Source organism: Myotis myotis, unplaced genomic scaffold, assembly GCF_014108235.1.
Source record: "Myotis myotis isolate mMyoMyo1 unplaced genomic scaffold, mMyoMyo1.p scaffold_m19_p_23, whole genome shotgun sequence".
NCBI lineage: Eukaryota > Metazoa > Chordata > Mammalia > Chiroptera > Vespertilionidae > Myotis > Myotis myotis.
Window position 1 is genome coordinate 4,714,752 of NW_023416328.1, and position 19,394 is coordinate 4,734,145.

At 50.9% G+C, this 19,394-nt stretch overlaps 1 protein-coding gene across 1 annotated transcript in view; it reads right to left on the reverse strand.

Annotated features, from left to right (window-relative positions):
• ST8SIA2 (ST8 alpha-N-acetyl-neuraminide alpha-2,8-sialyltransferase 2) overlaps positions 1-19,394 on the reverse strand; it is a 43,214-nt gene that overhangs the window by 14,041 nt on the left and 9,779 nt on the right. Inside the window, exons 2-4 of the mRNA XM_036355839.1 lie at positions 8,019-8,081; positions 4,423-4,551; positions 1,885-2,142 (exon numbers count right to left, since the gene is read on the reverse strand). Of these exons, the coding sequence (XP_036211732.1) occupies positions 1,885-2,142; positions 4,423-4,551; positions 8,019-8,081 (450 nt within the window). The remainder of the gene's footprint in view (positions 1-1,884; positions 2,143-4,422; positions 4,552-8,018; positions 8,082-19,394) is intronic.

Below are 19,394 nucleotides of genomic sequence, written 5' to 3' on the forward strand. Positions count from 1 at the left end.
AAAAGCCAGGACAAAATAGAATGTTCCTGACAGAGTTGTGAGAATTAAGTAAGTTAACACGTGCCCTGTGGAAGGGCATTTGTGTATAGGATTCTCCCTATGAAAGGTTTTGTGTGTGTGTGTGTGCATGCGCACAATGCTGTTTTAATCCCCAAACATCTGGGAATTGACTCTGCACACCTGTGATCCTAAGAAAGGCAGTCTCCTCTGTCTGGCACTGAAGGCTCACGGGGACCCTGTGGGGACCAGCCCTCCTGTCTGGCCTCAATTCTTAACAGCCCTGTGTGCAGCCTATGTGTGGCCAGGCAGTGACTTCCAGGATGCGTGCCTCTGCCTTCTTATTTCCATGCTTTCCTCACACTGGTTCCTCCGCCCCAAACTTTAAATCTTTTTTTTTAAAGATATATTTTATTGATTTTTTTACAGAGAGGAAGGGAGAGGGATAGAGAGCTAGAAACATCGATGAGAGAGAAACATCGATCAGCTGCCTCCTGCACACTCCCTACTGGGGATGTGCCTGCAACCAAGGTACATGCCCTTAACCGGAATCGAACCTCAATCCTTGAGTCCGCAGGCTGATGCTCTATCCACTGAGCCAAACCAGATAGGGCCAAACTTTAAATCTTTAACGCCTACCCCACCCCACCCTTACCCCTTCTCTGGCTCTCATTCAGGCAAACCTAGCATGCTTTCTTTCCCCTTTCCCCTTCCTCCTTCAGTCTTCAGACTGGAGGGCTTTGAGAAGGAGGGACTGAGCCATTATAAAGGCCAGACACAGGCAGAACCTGGCAAAAGATAAACTAAAACTAAAACAGGTTTGGCGACCAGGCTGCGGTGGCTTTTCCATCCCAGCGGACACAGAGGCAGACACACTGCCCAGTCCCACATTCTGAGGTCCCAGGAGCTCTAGGACGGGGCCGCCCAGGACAAGGCTCCCTTTGCGTAGGGACGGTCCTGGCAGAAACACGAGACGCGGTAGCGGTTCTGCCAGGGCTGGGGCACTGTTTGAGATGAAACTCGAGGCTCCCAGTGCCCTACTTTTGACCAGGGGACAGCGAGGCCTTGTTTCCGAGTCTGTCTGGATTGGGGGTCAGGTGTCAGGGTCCTGGGTAAATACTTCCAGGTGTGTCCCAGGGGACTGTAAAATGAGAGATGATATTTCAGTGAGAATGATGGTCAAACATAAAACCTGAGTTTCTCCATTGCTCTCTCACTTCCCAGATTTTGACTCCAGGATATAAAGTTACTAGGAGCCTATGACCTGCCACAACACTTAAAAGACTTTTGCGAACTTGGACTAACCAGGAGATTTTCTTACTACTCTTTTATAGCAGGCTCTATGCAGGGGTCGGCACACTTATTCTGTAAAGGGTCAGATAATATTTTATGCTTTGCGGGCTATATACACTATTGCAACAGTTCAGCTCCTTCCAACTACACCCTTCGCAGTAAGAAAGCGTCCATTGAGGATATGAAAATGCATGGGTATGGCTGTGTGCCAATAAAACTTTATTGATAAAAATAGGCTATGGGCCATAGATTGCCTACCTCTGCACTAGACCAGCAATTCCCATCCTTAATGTACAACAGAATTACCTGGCTCCTTGGGCCACATACCCCTCCCTCCCAGATTGATAACTGGTCTGGGGTGCAGTCTGGACATTGGGACCAGGGACATCAAGATGTTCCCCCTCCCCCCATTTTACATGGATTTATTTCATTCTGTTCACACTGTACAATTGTTACACCACCCACGAGGTTGCAACTAACACAGCCAGTGTGTCCTGGCTCAACCTCTTGGGACAACTGACAACACTCAAGTACGCCTGCTGTCCTGGACCCAGTGCCCCTGCGGCCCTGGACCCAGCGCCCCTGCTGCGGTACCTTATGACGAAGCTGTGCGTGTCGATCTCCGGCCCGCAGCCGCTGTTGAGCAGGACCCCCGAGTTGCCCACGATGGCACAGGTCTGGAAGTGCTTGTTCTTCAGCGGCGAGGTCCTGGGCAGGAGCTCGTACAGGTTCTGGGACACATTCATCGTGCTGTCTCGGTCGAAGATGTAATGAATAATGTCTCCAGGCTTCAGGGTCCCCTTGAGGACGGAAATATCCTTCTCAGCATCCAAGAACTTTAAGATTTGTTTCCTGCCAAAACCAAACATGAGGATCAGTCTCCCCGGTGCCAGCTGCCCTTTGCCAACCCGGCTTCTCCTGCCCGGCATTGCCTTGCGGGGCTGATGGCGCCCGGCACCCAGGGAGCGCCGAGTTCAGATGCCCTCAGAGGTTCCGGGCAGGGACTGTCAGAAATGGCCCAAAGGCGATTATGGCGGTGGCCAACCCGGTTGCTATGGTTATGCCTACTTCCTGCGAGGCGTGCAAACTGCCCCAGGAAATGACTCCATTAGGACACAAGCGAGCTCATCACAGAAGGCCCTGGAAGGGAGGGTGCCCCACATTCTGGTTTCCCCAGGGCTGCTTGGTCTTAGCACTCCCAAGGAGACCCCTCAGCCTCGGGAAAGCCCAGACAGTGGTCAGCTACTCCCCTCCTTTGCAGGACTCAAAGCCGCCATCTGACAGCGAGTCCTGAACTGGGAACAGGCAGCCAGAATGACACACGTCCCTCATGCCTCCATGGAAGACATCTTCAGGCACAGGGCCCTCCCAGGGGGTGAATGCGAACGTGGCTACTGTGAGGTGTGTCCATCGCTCTCCTTTTGAGAGACTGAGTTCGTAAGCTGGTCTGTTTTGTGAAGTATGATTTCCCGGCCTCCTACCTGCTGTCTGGTCTGAGGTTTGTAACTAGTGATGCCTCTCTCGTCCCTCAGAGCGCGGTTGCTCTGTGTTGTTTCAAAACGAAAGTGATCAAAGGATAGCTGTCTAGGCTCTAGGCTGACTTTGATTTAGGGGGAAAGTTCTAGAATCACCTAGCATAGCCTGTAGCCACAGAAAGGATGGGTGTCCACTATGCATCACCGGGGAGTTTTACTCAAACCTTGCCGGCCTGGCCCCAGGAACCTGAGGTTTTACTTAAAGAACGTTCTAATTCACCCCAGATATCCTTAGAGATGACACAAGTCTTAGCGAGAAGGAAGTTTGGTACCCAGATCGGCTGAAACACGTTCCCTTTCCTGCAGTGAAACAGACGCAATGACGCCCTTTCAGATAGAACGTCTGCTTTTCCTCAGAGCCCCGGAAGGACAGCATCTTCTCACGCTTTGCAAATGAGAGGATTTGCAAGATGGTTGCCCCGTCACCCAGATGGCTGACTGCCCCCTGAGCCTGCGGGATGGGGATGTTCACAGCCTGTGGTGCATCCCGGCAGGTGCCCATTCCATCACCTGGGGACTATAGAGAACCCAGAGGTTCCACTGACACCTGAGGAACCCCGCCTCCGAGCGTGGCCAGGTCTCAGCAGGCTTCCTAAAGCTCCCCAGGCGACTGTAACCTGTATCTAGGTTTGGGCACCGCTGCTCTTCAGACTGTATACCAGTGGAACGCAGCCTGGCATGCCTGGCAAACTCCTAATCATCCTTCAAAACCCATCGCTCCTTTCCTGGCCAGCCCTCTTGGTTCTCTTACAAAATGAAGTACTCTCTCCTTGAATGATCTTTTTATCTCCACCTCGTTATAAGATGCAATACTGCCTACTGTGTGCATCACACCATCCTGTCCTGTCCTGTTCTGTCTTGTCTTTGCTTTGATCGTCTCCCCACTAACATGCCTGATTCATGGCAGCACTCGGGCCCCCGGTGCAATGCCTGGAAACGAACGGTTGGATTATACTGACCCATCGTTGCTGGGTCAGTGGCGGCCATATCAAAGGCAAGTAGCCAAAGTGCTGAAGCTGAAATTCCTAGGTTACAGGGGCCTATTCCCGCCACCCAGCAACTCAGAGCTCTGCCTTTGCAACCAGGTGTCATGCCAGCTCCTGGGCCACCTGATTGGATATGGCTTTTCATTTTCATGTTTTGGAGAAGGCAGCCTACCCAAGCTATAGGACTGTGTGTATCGGGGGGCAGGGGGGGAGCTCTTCAAAGACTCTCCAAGTGGGAGGCCCTGATGCCAGGCCGTCCCCAAGCAAGCAGTCCTTCCCTGGTCCTTTGGAGAAGCAACCTCTGGCCCCGCACCCCCCCACCCCCGCCTCCAGGCTCTCACAGCTGCCCCACTGCTGAGCGCCCACTCCATCCACCCAGGACCCCCGCTCCTGCCAGCCACGGGGCCGAGCGGCTGCACACACATGCGGGGCCGCTGGGCCGGCCTTGGGTTTTTATTTCCAATTGACCGCTTCCAGACGAAACCTGCCTCAGTGGAAGGTAAGCATTTTCCTTCTAAACCAACTTCTTTAGATGATGGAGAGTGGCAATTTGCCGGCTTGTGCCCAAGAAGGCCCAGCCCGGATCTCGTCCGAGAGGTAATTACCACTACCTGATCCTCAGAGACAGCGTCTGGTTGTGCCTCCACGCGGCTGAGGCCGGCTGGATGTTGTGTTTAATGCTCTCGTTGCTTCTGTCAACAACAGCTGGTGGTGAGGAGCCATTTATTACACCTTCAGCTCTGGAAGGGAGAAGGGAGAGAGGGATAAATATGATGTGTTAGCATGCCAACGACAAGTCCCATCGCTTTGTTTTTGCTGGGGCTTGACTGTAAACTTCTTCCGAAGAGCAAAATTGCAGTTATTACCTGAGGAGAGAAGAAAGTCTATTTATCTTCTAGAATGCACAAAATCCTCCCTGTGGTGTATCCGACATACAGGAAAGGGGGTGATAAACTCTCTCTCTCCCTCCACCCCCGCGTTTCTTCCCAATGAAACCTAGCAGTCACCGTCAGAATAAAACTTCTCCAAGTTACTTCAGCAAAACTCCACTAGCAGCTGCATTAGCAGCCGAGTATCCTGATGGTTTACAAACGTAATGAGGAGAAAACCACAGATCTGTAACACCCCTTCCTTTGTCACTGAGATGCCTTGTTCAGAGTTCTCGATGCTGTGTCTCTCTCTCCCACTAGACCAGCGGTTCTCAACCTGTGGGTCGAGACCCCTTTGGGGGTCGAACGACCTTTACCCAGGGGTTGCCTAAATACATCCTGCATATCAGATATTTACATTACGAATCATAACAGTAGCAAAATTACAGTTATGAAGTAGCAACAAAAAAAATTTTATGGTTGGGGGTCACCACAACATGAGGAACTGTATTAAAGGGTCGCGGCATTAGGAAGGTTGAGAACCACTGCACTAGACTGTAAGCCAGGGAATACCCCTCCTCATTTCTATATTCCCCAATGCGTGTGCTCAGTAACTAAGTGTTTGCTGGATGCACATTTGCCTTTTGTCCTGGGGGAGCCTGGATGGATGGCTCTGTACGCTGAGGGCAAATCACCATTCTGGGCGCACGCCATCTTTCCACCCAGTTCAGGAACCTCAGGCCCCGCCTCAGTTCAGAGGCTTGAAATCTATGCTAGTGGGTTTCTAAGAAACTAGGTTACAATTACATCCACAGGCAGGAGCCGGCCCGCCTCTGCCGGCCGCACGCAGACGCATGTGGGTCACCTCCCAAGCTCTGTGCTGGCGGCAGAGTCGCCCAGCGACGATGATGACTGGGTTTGGGAGGCCCAATTCTGGAGCTTTAAAGAACCTAAAACAAGCACCGATGTTGCTTGCGTTTACCATGGAGCAGCCAAGTTAAAAAAGGGTGTCTAAACCCAGTGCTCAATTTTGCTTTTTGCAGGGAGAGAAGACATTCATTGGGGGGGGTGCATATTATCTGTGCGCTTTCTCCCCAGACAGCTCCGTTCCTCAGCATTCCTGACTGGTATCGCTAGTCTTGGGTTCAAATAAATGCAACTTTAGCAGAGAACAAAAGAGTCAAGAGTTAGTGGCCAACGCCTAGCATCCAGGCTTCAGGGAAGCCTATGAGAGGAATGGGCCACAGGTGGGAGCAGTGACCCCCAGGGCCGCTGATTTAGCTTCCCTACCCCACGCCCCCAAGCTTCGCCGCAGCTCACATCAGTAGGCGTATGTGATAGAAACACTAAGAGGCCGGCTGATAGTCTCATTAGTAACCAGGGACGGGGCCTCTTGTGGTTTAATTTAGATTCAATCTTGGGTGATGCTTTGCAGAAAGGAGCATATTGGGTGCCCCGGGCTCTCTCAGGCATGAAGGATCGGCAGGGGTGTTGTGACAAGGATGCTTGCGGAGGAGACGTGCTCAGAAACCCGCGGAAAGGGCTTCCAGGCTTGTCTGTGATGAAGGTAGGGACCCAGGGGATAAAGGCAGGAAAAAGAAAGAGGTAAACGTTGGCATGGGCAGCGGTAAAATTCCATTTGTCTCTACTTCCTAGCGAAAACTTGGATGGGGTCCTGCCTAACCAGCCATGGTCTTACTGAACTTGAACCCTGGCTCTGTCGCTACCTCTCTGGGGTACTGGGGGAAGTCACTTTGAGTCCCTGGCTTCTGTCTTCTTATCTGTAAAATCAAGGGACAGATAAGATAACCCCAGGGACCGCCTCCGCTCACTGGTGTACATGCCCTGTGTCGCACAGACACGGCTGGATGAATGAATGGAGAGTCCTCTCCAGTGACTGTGACCTCCTGTCCTCAGCACCCCGTCCAGCCCAGTGACACTGGAGTCTATGTCAGGCTTACGTTTCTCTGTCTTCTGATGCCCTGAGTGCATCCACAGTGATAGGAATAAGTCTCAACTGAGTCCCTTTAACACATCAGGCCGGGATAGAACCTTCTATTTAGAGGTCCTCATTCTTGAAACACCCCTGGAAAAAGATGTGTTATTATTCTAACTGAATGAGGACACTGGGGCTCAGAGGCGTGAAATCACGTGTCCAAGGTCCCAGCTAACAGGCCCGGGACTGCATCTAGGTCTGCCTGGCTCCCAAGAGCCCCCACCCCCACCCCACGTGACCACAGAGCATGATGGGGGGGGGGGGGTCCTGCCCCAGGGGCAGGACCTTCTTTCTGAAGAAGAGGGCATCTTTCCACAGTGGGAGAGAGACACATAGTTTATCTACATTTCACCAGGCACAGCATAAGCGTCACCTGTAGCTCCCAGGTGGTTCAGAGGTCATGACGAGATCTAGAAGCAATGATGTCAGGGACACAGGACCGTGGCCTGAGTCAGTCCTCTAGGCTCAGGAATAGACATACTCGATAGATGTCATTATGGTCAAGAGACCTGAAAAAACTACGGAAGGGCAAATGACAGACCTTACTCTGAATACCTGGACCACTCCTTCCCAGACTGACCAAAACAGCATATTCAGAAAGTCAAACAAGGCCTTCATGTTGAGCACTGGCCTTCCCTTTCTCCTCCCATTGCCCCATCAGTTTGGGCTTATGAGACTCCGGTCAGAGCTGTGATGCAGCCGTCATTGATGGAGAATGGGGACTCGGAGGCATGGCCCAACCATAGCCAGAGGCAAGCCAGGGTCTGTTGGCTTGCCACGCATTTGCTCGCTGCCCTGCACCAAGCTGTCACCTGGCCAAGGCCTGTCATGGGAGGAAGCATGCTCAGAATGTAGAATGTGCATTCAATTATCATGGTTAGCATTTCTCAGTTGACTCCCTAATATTTTTAAGGGGCCTCAGCAAAAGTCTCTGAACGCTTTACTTTTCATCTTAACGTCCTGGACGCGAGATCGACAATGAAATTGAGTGAACGTCCTGATTCCCTTCAGAGTCTCCGTTGCTCAGCAAAAATGCAAGTTATGAATAAGCTCCTTGGTGGTCCACGTGCTTCCATGTGGGTGGACTCTTGTCCAGAAAGTGACTCTTAGCATCTGAGCATCCCATCTCTGCAGCCTCTAGACCTTGGGCCATTTCATGGACATTTTTATGGACACCCCCCCCCCCAACCCCCACACAAAGTGATTAGGAAAATGCAAAGCCAAAGTGAAAGAAAACAGATCTGTTTCCCAAGTAGGAAGGGCACCATCCAGCCAAGAGGAGAAGCAGATTAATAGCTGCCTTACAGCAAAAACAAATGAACACAAAATCTAATTTACAAACCTATTAGATTTGCTATGTAAGCTGTTCACAGCCGATCTGATTGCACCTCTGCCTCCAGAATTCCTGCAAGACAAAGGAAATGCATTATTTATAAACACAGCTCTTCTTGGCACAGCCCTCCTCAGTCTTCAGGAGATCCCGCAGCCAGCCTCGGAGACCCACAGAGGGTGGACGAGACCTCCCTCTGGCCTCTCCAAGAGGGGCAACATCCCGACCTGGCCACAAATCCAAACATCTCTCAGGGACGTAGGCCTCCCAGGTCCTCCCCTCCTCCCCCTGGAACATAGTTTAATCCGCACCACGGTTTCCACTTGAGGCTTCCACTTGGGCCCTGAGACAAAGTCCTTGGGGACTCATTTCCCCTGCGTCACCCCACAGGCCACCACTCCTTAGCACGTCTCAGCATCTGCTCCCTGAGTCTCTGGCTTTCGCGCCCACGTGTTAAGATGTTGTTATCACATTCTCTCCACACTCGAGACACCAGAAGTTTAACAGAGGCAGCAAGATGGCTCAGTAGTGCCTCCAACTGAATGTGGTAGCGGTTTATTTTTTGGTGGCAAGAGACATAATACTAAGTGGTGTCATTTTATGGGGAGCAGGAGGTGGGTGACTAACGGGGTCCTTTGCTCATTCCTCTGGAGGATCTGTTTTTGGAGTAAAAGCACCCCGAAGCCCTTTCCAGCCCAGCCATCCATTCAGTTCTGTTGGATTCCACTCCGGACCCGGGCTCTCAGGCCGTGAAGTCTCGCGATGCTTTGCTATCACGCGGGGCCAGGCGATGGGTGAACCCATCTGACCCTGGTACCTTGCCCACTCTGTGCCATGTGCACTGGTTTTAAAAAGTCGTATGTGAGGCTAATTACTTTACGTTAAATCGTTTTTTTTCTCTTACTGATTCTAGAATGTGTGGTTTGAGGACATATTTCCTTGTACTTTTCTCGTTGTTACTATTTTTTTTTTTTAAGTTCAATCTAGCCTTTCAGTCAAGGTGTTGGTGCACTCCAAAGAAACAATTGAAGTCACTGGGAAAGCTGCGTATTTTAAGGAATAATGTGATTTAATGAGAACACTCTGGGGAGGTTGATGCCTATCTCCACAGTGGTCTTAAGTTTGGATTTTTCTATCGGCTTTCTTTAGGCTTCACATACTTGTAGATATCATGTGTTGTGTGTGTGTGTGTGTAAACACATATACTGTCTTTTCCTGATAGACTTACATGTCTTTTAAAACTATTTGGCAACAGGCAATGTTCTCCCAGTTCACAGCCGGACAACAGAAAGGATGCTGTGACTCATGTCTCAAATTTGTCACTCCAAGTCTAGTTCTTAATTACACAGAGTGTCATTGGTTCTTCACACTTTAAGTCAATTCCTAGTATTTCTTTTTTGTCCCCCCCTGGTTCCCCTGGGGACAATGGAGCTCTTGACTTCTAACTTGGGGTCTGGGACTATCTGGCCAGTTCTGGCTCCATAATCATAAATCCACTCGTGTCAGACCCGGGGCTCCCTGGGCCAGAGGGGACTCATTGTGACCGTGAACATCAGAGCAGCTGTAGCTTTAAAGGCAGCGAGTGCTACTTCTAGCGGGGTGCTCGCACCAAAGTTAGATTTAGTCCCAGCGCCACCCCTGCCTCTCACCAATGTGTTCATCTCCTCTAGCTCCACCCACTCAACTAACTTCTTGATGATCAGGTCAGGCCTAGTATCTCTATCCCTGTGCTCAGCTGTCTCCGAGACACCTTTTCCTACAGAGCAAGTCTTATCAGTGTACCAAAGCTCTTGAACTTCATAGACATTGAAACAATGCTGGGCACAGAGCTCTGAAGAGACCAGTGTAGGTTGCAGCCTTGACAATGGTGTTTCCATGACAACCGGGCTTCCATGGATGCTTCCATAGGTGCCAACGGGGAGGGTGAGGTCAGCAGCTCATGGCCATCTCTCTTCTGCCACTGCGCACCCCTTATTGACTGCTCAGCTCCTTGCTCTGCCAGCCCCGCTTCCTTCCTGTTAAATATTAGCTTGATGTGATTTAGCCATTTGCTTTCATTTCAGCAAACTTGTGCTTATCAGTCAGCTTCCGTCATAGTACAAAAAGGTGCCGGTTCACTCTAGGGCAGTGATGGCGAACCTTTTGAGCTCGGCGTGTCAGCATTTTGAAAAACCCTAACTTCACTCTGGTGCCGTGTCACATAGAGAAATTTTTTGATCTTTGCAACCATAGTAAAACGAAGACTTATATTTTTGATATTTATTTTATATATTGAAATGCCATTTAACAAAGAAAAATCAACCAAAAAAAAATGAGTTTGCGTGTCACTTCTGACACGCGTGTCATAGGTTCGCCGTCACTGCCCTAGGTTCTCCCCTCCGCTCAACTTCAGAAAACACCCGTGAGAACTTAAGGCTTTGGTCAGGTTCCTGCCAACTGTGTTTGTCTTTCTATAAAAGTACTTATAGGCAACTGCACATCAAAATGCAAGAAAACGGGTCACTTGGGTGCCCAACATTCCCCGCCATGCTTATTCCTGATCCTTCCTCACCATGAAGCTGTCACCTGTAACCAGGGGGACACAATAATTTACCACCCAAACCAGAACGCCTTTGGAGTAAACGGAGGCACCTGGGTCTGACCACAGGGTGGCCCTGGACAGAGCTTCTCCTCGGGAGGAAATGTATCACGCAAGATTTGCAATTGAATTGAATTGCAAATCTTGCGTGAATTTTGGGACACCCTATACTAGGTTGAGGCGTGATGAACGACTCCAAGGGATGGATGGGTTAGACTCCTCAGGGCGTCTTTAATATTCCCCTGGCTCAGAAAAGCCATTATTTTATTTAAATATATTTTTTATTGATTTTTTTTTTTTTTTTTTTTTTTTTACAGAGAGGAAGGGAGAGAGATAGAGAGTTAGAAACATCGATGAGAGAGAAACATCGATCAACTGCCTCCTGCACATCTCCCACTGGGGATGTGCCTGCAACCAAGGTACATGCCCTTGACTGGAATCGAACCTGGGACCTTTCAGTCTACAGACCGACGCTCTATTCACTGAGCCAAACCGGTTTCGGCGAAAATCATCGCCTCTCAACACTTTATGGCTCCATTTGTAAGACATCGAGTCTCTCTCGGAGTCTTCCTGTCCCCCTGGAGGCGGGTGCCCCCAATGGGAAATCTCCATTTTTCTCTCTATCCACGCCCAACAAGATTCAGATTGCGGTCTGAGTGTAGCCAGGTCTCCTGCGCCTGCAGAAAGCGAGGCCCCGCACCCTGCCCTTCACCTGCTGCACGTAAGCACTGACCATACAGTCCAGGAGGCACCTGAGAATTAAGAGGGGGCAAAGTCACTCGACAAGTAGCTGTGAGACAGTTCATGAGCTAATTGGGAAACTATCCATGTGAGATCCACCACTCCAAGAAGGGAAAAAAGCGATCCAGCCATTAAAAGCTGTGCTTAGGAATGGTTTTATGTGGAAATGCGCTGAATTCTCCTGTTTTCGTTCATTTGGGCTGCTAGAACAAAGTGCCATAGCCTGGGTGGCTCATCAACACCAAAGATTTATTGCTCACAGTTCTGGAAGCCGGGAGCCTGAGTCAGAGAACCAGCATGTTAATTGAGGGTCCTCTCCCAAGCCGCAGACGTCCCCTTGATCCCTCACTTGGCAGCAGGAAGAGGGAGCTCCGTGGAGTCTAATCCCACCACAAGGGCTCCACCCTCGTGGCCTACTCACCTCCCAGCGGCCCCACCTCCTACCGCCACCACATTGGGGGGTTAGGTTTCTAACATGACGTTAGAGGGACATACGCATTCAAACCATAGCACCTCCATTGGCCAGTTACTTAGTATCTGCTTTTTAAAAATTGATTTCAGAGAGGAAGGGAGAGGGAGAGAGAAGCATCCATGATGAGAGAGAATCATGGATCGGCTGCCTCCTGCACGCCCCCTACTGGGGATCAAGCCTGCAACCTGGGCATGTGCTCCACTGGGAATTGAACCTGTGACCTCCTGGTTCATAGATAGATGCTCAACCAGAGATCAACACCAGCCTGGCTAGTATCCATTATTTAACCTTGGATGTAATTTAACCTTTTATTGTATTAGACATATACTACTGCAAAACCTTAGCCCTGAGCTTGGCAGCCTTGCCAACTTCTCGTTTCATTCACGTGGCACAACCCCTGGGCTCTGTAAAGAGAAGTAGTACGCCCCTCCATCACTCCCGCACGCCATGCTTAGCTCTTGAACCCGCCTCGCCAGGACTTGAAAGGCCTCTGCCTTCAGCCAGCCTCTCTCCCCTTCCTTTTGTTTGTTTCTTGAGGGACCGCGTTCAGACGCAGTGTCCCCATTAATGTCAGCTGTCGCCTTTTCCTGAGAAAACCTCCAGAGGGCACCCAGCAAGGGGAGGCCTTTGAAGTTGCTTCTCTTCTGTGTCTTTGATGTGTCCCCCTCCCCACCCTGCCGGGTCCTGGATAAATGTCCACTGCCCCTGCCCAGCGGTGGGAAGAGGACAGCTGGGGCCACCGGGGCGGGGCCTAGGGTCCTGGCTCCTGAGCGGTTCCAGCTGTGCCGCCCTAGACTTGACTCTCTAGGTCTTGATGTCCGTCCCTGGAAAGCAGGGTCCTGTTGCGGGGAGACAGGGAGACGCACCGGACACACGTGACTGTCAGTGCGGAGTCGTTAGTGAAGGCGATGGCTGCTGCCCTCGCTCTGGAGCAGAACAAGCCACTGCTGCCTATGGACTCTGCCCAGACCCCCGAATAGCTGTCCTCAGGGAAGTGGCATTTCAACAGGGCTGCCCACGAGGGAGCAACAAGGAGCAGTGGGTGGAAGAAAACAGAATGTGTTAACTGAGATAGAATTATGATTCCTGCCGCTCCATAGATTCATTTATTGAGCACCTATTATGTGCCAGGCCCTGAGCTGGGCTCTGGGAGGCGGGAGAGGGGGGACAAAGCGGGGATGGAGACAGATAGTCTCCCCTGTGAAGCTGCTTAAAAACTAAATGTGGAGGCAGGAAACCCTCACAAGAAAGACAAACATCCCAACAAAGGCAAGAGTCACGAGCACCCAACCAGGCCTTGGCACCGAGAAAACAGAAGTGGGAATAGAGACTCACAGACTGAGGGAATAGAGAATCACAGGGTCCACCCTGATCCTGCCTCTTCCAGAGAATGTCTTTCTGGTCCCCAGTCCTTCGTGGGGACGCCCCCCTTGGGGCTCCAACAGTACGAATCAGCATCATTAGCGCAGTATTGCCATTTTTTGTTCTTATTATATGGCAGGACTCACACCGAGGACAGGGACTGCCCCCAGGCTGATATGCCGGACACCCCAGATGTTTGCTGGAGAGAAGAAATCTTTCTGATAACCGAGGGAAGAAGGCCTCCCAAGTCCCCCAACTTAGCTATGTTTGATGACAGCTTTCCTATATTTCAGCGGTTCTCAATCTGTGGGTTGCGACCCCTTTGGCGGTCGAACGACCCTTTCACAGGGGTCGCCTAAGACCATCCTGCATATCAGATATTTACATTACGATTCATCACAGTAGCAACATTACAGTGATGAAGTAGCAACAAAAATAATTTTATGGTTGGATAACAACATGAGGAACTGTATTTAAAGGGCCAGAAGGTTGAGAACCACTGCTGTATTTGATTATACTCGTGAGCTTCTCTGAAATGTGGTCCACGGAGCGTAATTTACCCGAAACACTAGTCCTGCTGTAAGGCCACCATACTCCTGGTGGTGCCAAGGGGTGGGAATAGCAGTGCCATTGAGTCTGTCTTGCGAGTGTGAACGCCTCTATTGCAGGGCCTGGCCTGGAGCAGACGCTCAGTGGGTTAGCTTGCCTTCCTCCTCTGTTAGTGGCCCCCCCCTTCCCCTTTTCAATGTAGAGCAGGTGGTGGATGAAAATAGATCAGCACCTATTTCCTGCCCTGCTTTAAAATTTCAGAGCAAGGAAGTTAGAGGCAAAGCAAAAGGATTCACTGTTTCCAGCGAGTCTGCACTCCCCTCTCAACAGGTAGACTCACGGAGGGCGGTGCCCACTGTGATGCGTTAGAGCAGTGGTTCTCAGCCTTCCTAATGCTGCGACCCTTTAATACAGTTCCTCATATTGTGGTGACCCAACCATAAAATTATTTTCGTTGCTACTTCATAACTGTCATTTTGCTACTGTTATGAATCGTCATGTAAATATCTGATATGCAGGATGTATTTTCATTGTTACAAATCGAACGTAATTAAAGCATAGTGATTAATCACAAAAGCAATATGTAATTCTATATGTGTTTTCTGATGGTCTTGGGAGACCCCTGTGAAAGCGTCATTTGACCCCCAAAGGGATCGCGACCCACAGGTTGAGAACCACTGTGTCAGCGAGACCTGCCCATTCACCTAACCCTCATTCAGAGGTGGGGCCACTGAGGGCCATAGAGCTAGAGCTTGTCCTTAAGGGCACATGAAAAGCCCTGATCTCCGACTCCAGACTCGTTTCCCATCATCACACGAGAACTCTCCCCCCGACCGGCCCGCAGGCGCCTCGGGCACCTTCTCTGTGCTGTGATCATCTTTGCGTGTCCCCAGCATCTAGCACAGAGCGTCTAAACCCCTGTGCATGGTGACACATGTCACGCAACCAGCTTTGTGATGACTGCGGGAGCCCATGGACCTGTCACAGAGGCCAGGCGCCAGGGAGCAGTCCCCAGGCTTTTTTCTCCAGGGGCATCGTGAGGGCCTGGTACGGCGGCACCTCACTGGAAACAGACATGCTTTCCCAGCGGGTGCTGGCTACCCTGAAATGCTGCCCGTGAAGAACAGGCATTGAGCACTTGGCAGGTGCCATGCGCTGGGTATACAGCGATAAACAGGGCAGGAGAGGGTCCTTCCCTTAGGAAAAACCATCTTGTAGAAGATGAGAAAGACTAGAACAATCTACCAGCATTGGGTCCAGGCAGAACCCTCCTCCTCAGTGGCTAACCTCCACTTATTTCCAAGACAGAAAATAAAAACAACACTACACAATGGGGCTCTGATGAAGACCCCAAATCCCAAAGTCAATACATTTTACTTTATTTTATCTCAATTGATCTCAACTCCCAAATGTTCCAGCTTCAAAAGGTAAGATTAGGTACCATTCAAGCCAGCGAGACCAGCATTGATTTAAAAACCCTCCGTGATGCTATGGGAGGGGGGAGCTTGTGGACCCTGATGAATCTCCTTGTTATCAGCTTGATTGCAGCCAGCCAGCCGCCAGCGTGGCTGATTCCCAATTCTGGCCACATCCTTCCAGTCCTCTGGCTTCTGTGTACCAGGCCAGGGAGCCTGTGTAGAACCATGAATCACCCTGGTAACAATGCTTACTTATCTGTGGGCTGGGATTTCTTTCTTTTTTTTTTTTATTAATATATTGTGTGGGTTTTGTTTTGTTTTGTTTTTATTTTAGAGAGGAAGGGAGAGGGAGTAAGAGACAGAAGCATCAATGATGAGAATCATTGATTGGCTGCCTGCTGCATACCCCCAACTGGGGATCGAGCCCACAACCTGGGCATCGAGCCCACAACCCGGGCATGCGCCCTGACTGGGAATTGAGCTGTGACCTCCTGGTTCATAGATCGACGCTCACCCACTGAACCACGCTGTCAGAGCCATCCTTGTCTTTTAAGTCATCCACAAGATTGTTTGATTGGAGGATGCTGTGTTTGTGCACTGGGTAGTTTCCCAGATACATTGGGAAATTATATCTGATACTTTGTCCGGAAAAGATTAGCTCACTCTCTCTGGAGGTTTTGCAAGGAGTTGTCACAGTTTCTCTCTCACGGGGGCAGGTGATGGCTGTGTGGAAGAAGGAAGGCCAGCCCATCGGCACTGCGTAGACCTCAGTCATCTTCCCGGTCTGCCTTCATGGGTTTGCATACTTTTACTTTGTTGACTTAATACTTTGCTTTCAATTGATTCACTTAAAAACATCAATGAATTTATCATAAAGGAATCTTGATATCACTATCCTAAGTAGCATGCCACGGTCCCTTGCCCTAAGTCGAAAATAATGGCAAAAACAAATACAATTACATTCTTGGCTTCCATCCCGCCCGGAGGCTGTCTTTATCTGATAGCAGATGGGTTCTACACTCACCTTCCATCGCCCCTAGAGGCCCCTCACCTGCCTCAATTCCTCCATTTTTTTGTAACTCGGAGTGGAATTTGGAATTAGACTGCAGGCTGGGCAGGCCACTAAGACCACTCAGGAACCCCCAAAACTCTAGGGAACTGTTACTGTGTGTGCCAGTCGTGAAGTGGGGCCCTTGGCTGTGGAAGTGGTCACGTCTTAGCTAAGCTCACGAGGGGCTTAAGGCCAAGGCCAAGGAACGCTTTGCTGACCAGCTTCTCTGGAGATTTCTATTCCTGTTCCAGCCCCGAGTCAAGGTGGTTTCATGCCTAGGCACACTGCAGCCTCCTTAAGCATCTTTCGTAATCAGTTCAATCCTTCGCTAGGATTCCTCCTTGCCGTACCTCATGCTTTGGGCCTCATTGGGAGAGGGACAAAGAGAGAGAAGCATTCCCTGCCCAGGGCTGAATCCCGGCACCTGAGAAACAGTGGCTGGACCTTGACAAAACCTAGCTCTTTTTCCTCTATTTATTAAGCACTTAATTCACTGTCTCAGTTTACTTGTCCATAAAGTGGGTTTTGCCGGGGTTTTATAACAAAGATGTGAAATGATATATGAAAACCTCTGGTGCACACGTAGGCATCCAGTAAGTGGCTGTAATAATTATTACTTTCTATGGCATCCATGTGAGGGTCACTGTAGACCAACTCTGTGATGGGACCAGGGATCCTAAGAAAAGTCTGTCCTGGTTTGAGTGGCCAAGGCCACTGCCTTGGGCCGGGACTCTGCACAAAGCTGGGAAGCCAGTTGTGCCTACCGGTACTGGGAGGGTGCATACAAAAGTGGTCCTCCCGGTGTGGTCCTCCCTTTGAGTGACAGGCTCTAGGCCTGTGGTCCTCCATTGTGGTCCTCGCTTTGAGTGACAGGCTCTAGCCCACTGGTCCTCCCAGTGTGGTCCTCGCTTTGAGTGACAGGCTCTAGCCCAGTGGTCCTCCATTGTGGTCCTCACTTTGAGTGACAGGCTCTAGCCCACTGGTCCTCCCGGTGTGGTGCTCACTTTGAGTGACAGGCTCTAGCCCACTGGTTCTCCCAGTGTGGTTCTCACTTTGAGTGACAGGCTCTAGCCCAGTGGTCCTCCCGGTGTGGTTCTCACTTTGAGTGACAGGCTCTAGCCCACTGGTCCTCCCGGTGTGGTTCTCACTTTGAGTGACAGGCTCTAGCCCAGTGATCCTCCCAGTGTGGTTCTCACTTTGAGTGACAGGCTCTAGCCCAGTGGTCCTCCCAGTGTGGTCCTCACTTTGAGTGACAGGCTCTAGCCCACTGGTCCTCCCGGTGTGGTTCTCACTTTGAGTGACAGGCTCTAGCCCACTGGTCCTCCCAGTGTGGTTCTCACTTTGAGTGACAGGCTCTAGCCCACTGGTTCTCCCAGTGTGGTTCTCACTTTGAGTGACAGGCTCTAGCCCACTGGTCCTCCCAGTATGGTCCTCGCTTTGAGTGACAGGCTCTAGCCCAGTGGTCCTCCAGTGTGGTCCTCCAAAAGAACCAAAGGTACCAGACCCCACCCAGACCTGCTCAGTCAGAAACTCTGGGGTGGGGCCAGCACGGCTTTTACCTTCTACCTCAGACAGTCCTGAACCACAGCTCTGCACATACTGCCCCTGGAATCCACAGCACACGCTGCACCCAGTTTTCTTGGGGCAGTGGTTGGCAGACTGCGGCTCGCGAGCCACATGCGGCTCTTTGGCCTCTTGAGTGTGGCTCTTCCACAAAATACCACGTGCGGGCGCGCACGTACAGTGCGATTGCAACTTCATGGCCCATGCGCAGAAGTCGGTATTTTGTGGAAGAGCCACACTCAAGGGGCCAAAGAGCCACATGTGGCTCTCGAGCCGCAGTTTGCCGACCACTGTCTTAGGGGAACTGAGTGGCATGCGCCTAAAAGAGAAGGGACAGCTGTATGTCAGCAGTTCCCAGCCGAGCAGGAGCCACATCTCAGGAAGAGCATTTTGGGACCCTCTTCTCTTTTCGGATTCATCCTTGACCCAAACACTAAAGGAGGCCGGTGGTAAGGGAAGGGGCAGCTAGGACCCTGGATCTGGGAGGGAGGGGTGCTCTGGGCTGTCTGCGCCCTTGGCCTCCAGCCTCCCTGCCCCACCCTCCCTACCCTACCATCCGCGTCTTCCCTCCATGCGGTTTAGCGTTTCATGAGACCGATGGGTCCCTCCACTGAGTGGGGACAGGCAGGCGGGCCAACAGCATGTACAGAGGACCCACAAAACAGTAAGCATGTGCACTTGTCACAGTTCTAACTTCCCGGTGTCGGCTGCTTGGGCCACTTTCAGAAAGTGTGTTCAAGTACTAGTATACGCATAACAAAAAATGTGATCATTTCTCTAATTCTAGGTGTGTGTCCTTTCCTCTTTTTCTCCCTCCACGCACCTCCCCGCCATGCCTCTCGGCATTATACAGTTTTTTGAATTAAATAATACGTTGATGTTGCGTTGTTGAAACCAAAATCCCACTCTTAAATCAATGTGCCTTGGGCACCTGCCAGGCGCTCTTCGTGTTGATTAGGGTATAATGCAGGCATATCCAGAGTCCACGTGAAGTAACTGCCAAACTTCTGGGACCAGAAGGGCGGTGGAAGGAGCTTGCGGCTTACGGAGTACAGAAGAGCACACGAAAGCCACCGCCCTATCAGTTTACCCACTCATGTTCTCTGGATATCATATGCTTCCTCCCTTCATTATTTAAGCTCCGCTGACATTTACCGAGAAAGGTGTGAATTAATCCTGGCTCCCGCTCCTCCGAGCACAGCCAATATTCTTGTTCTTGAAATCAGAGACGGGGAAACCCAATAGCAAGCACCCACACCTCACTGGGCCGAGTCCAAGTGCAGCCACCTCTTCAACATCTGCTGAAATGTCACTCCTGAGGGTGATTGGGATTAGGAGGCTCTTCTGACCTGCCATGAGTCTTTTAAAAAAAATATATTTTTATTGATTTCAAAGAGGAAGGGAGAGGGAGAGAGAGAAACATCAATGATGAGAGAGAATCTCTGATCAGTTGCCTCCTACACACCCTGCTCTGGGGTCTGAGCCCACAACTTGGGCCTGTGCCCTGACCGGGAATCGAACCGTGACCTCCTGGTTCATAGGTTGGCACTCAACCACTGAGCCACACCGGCCGGGCCTGCCATGGGTCTTTCCCATCATCTCCAATGCTCCCAGCTTCCCTTTACAAACTCCGTGTGGCACAGACAGTGCGACT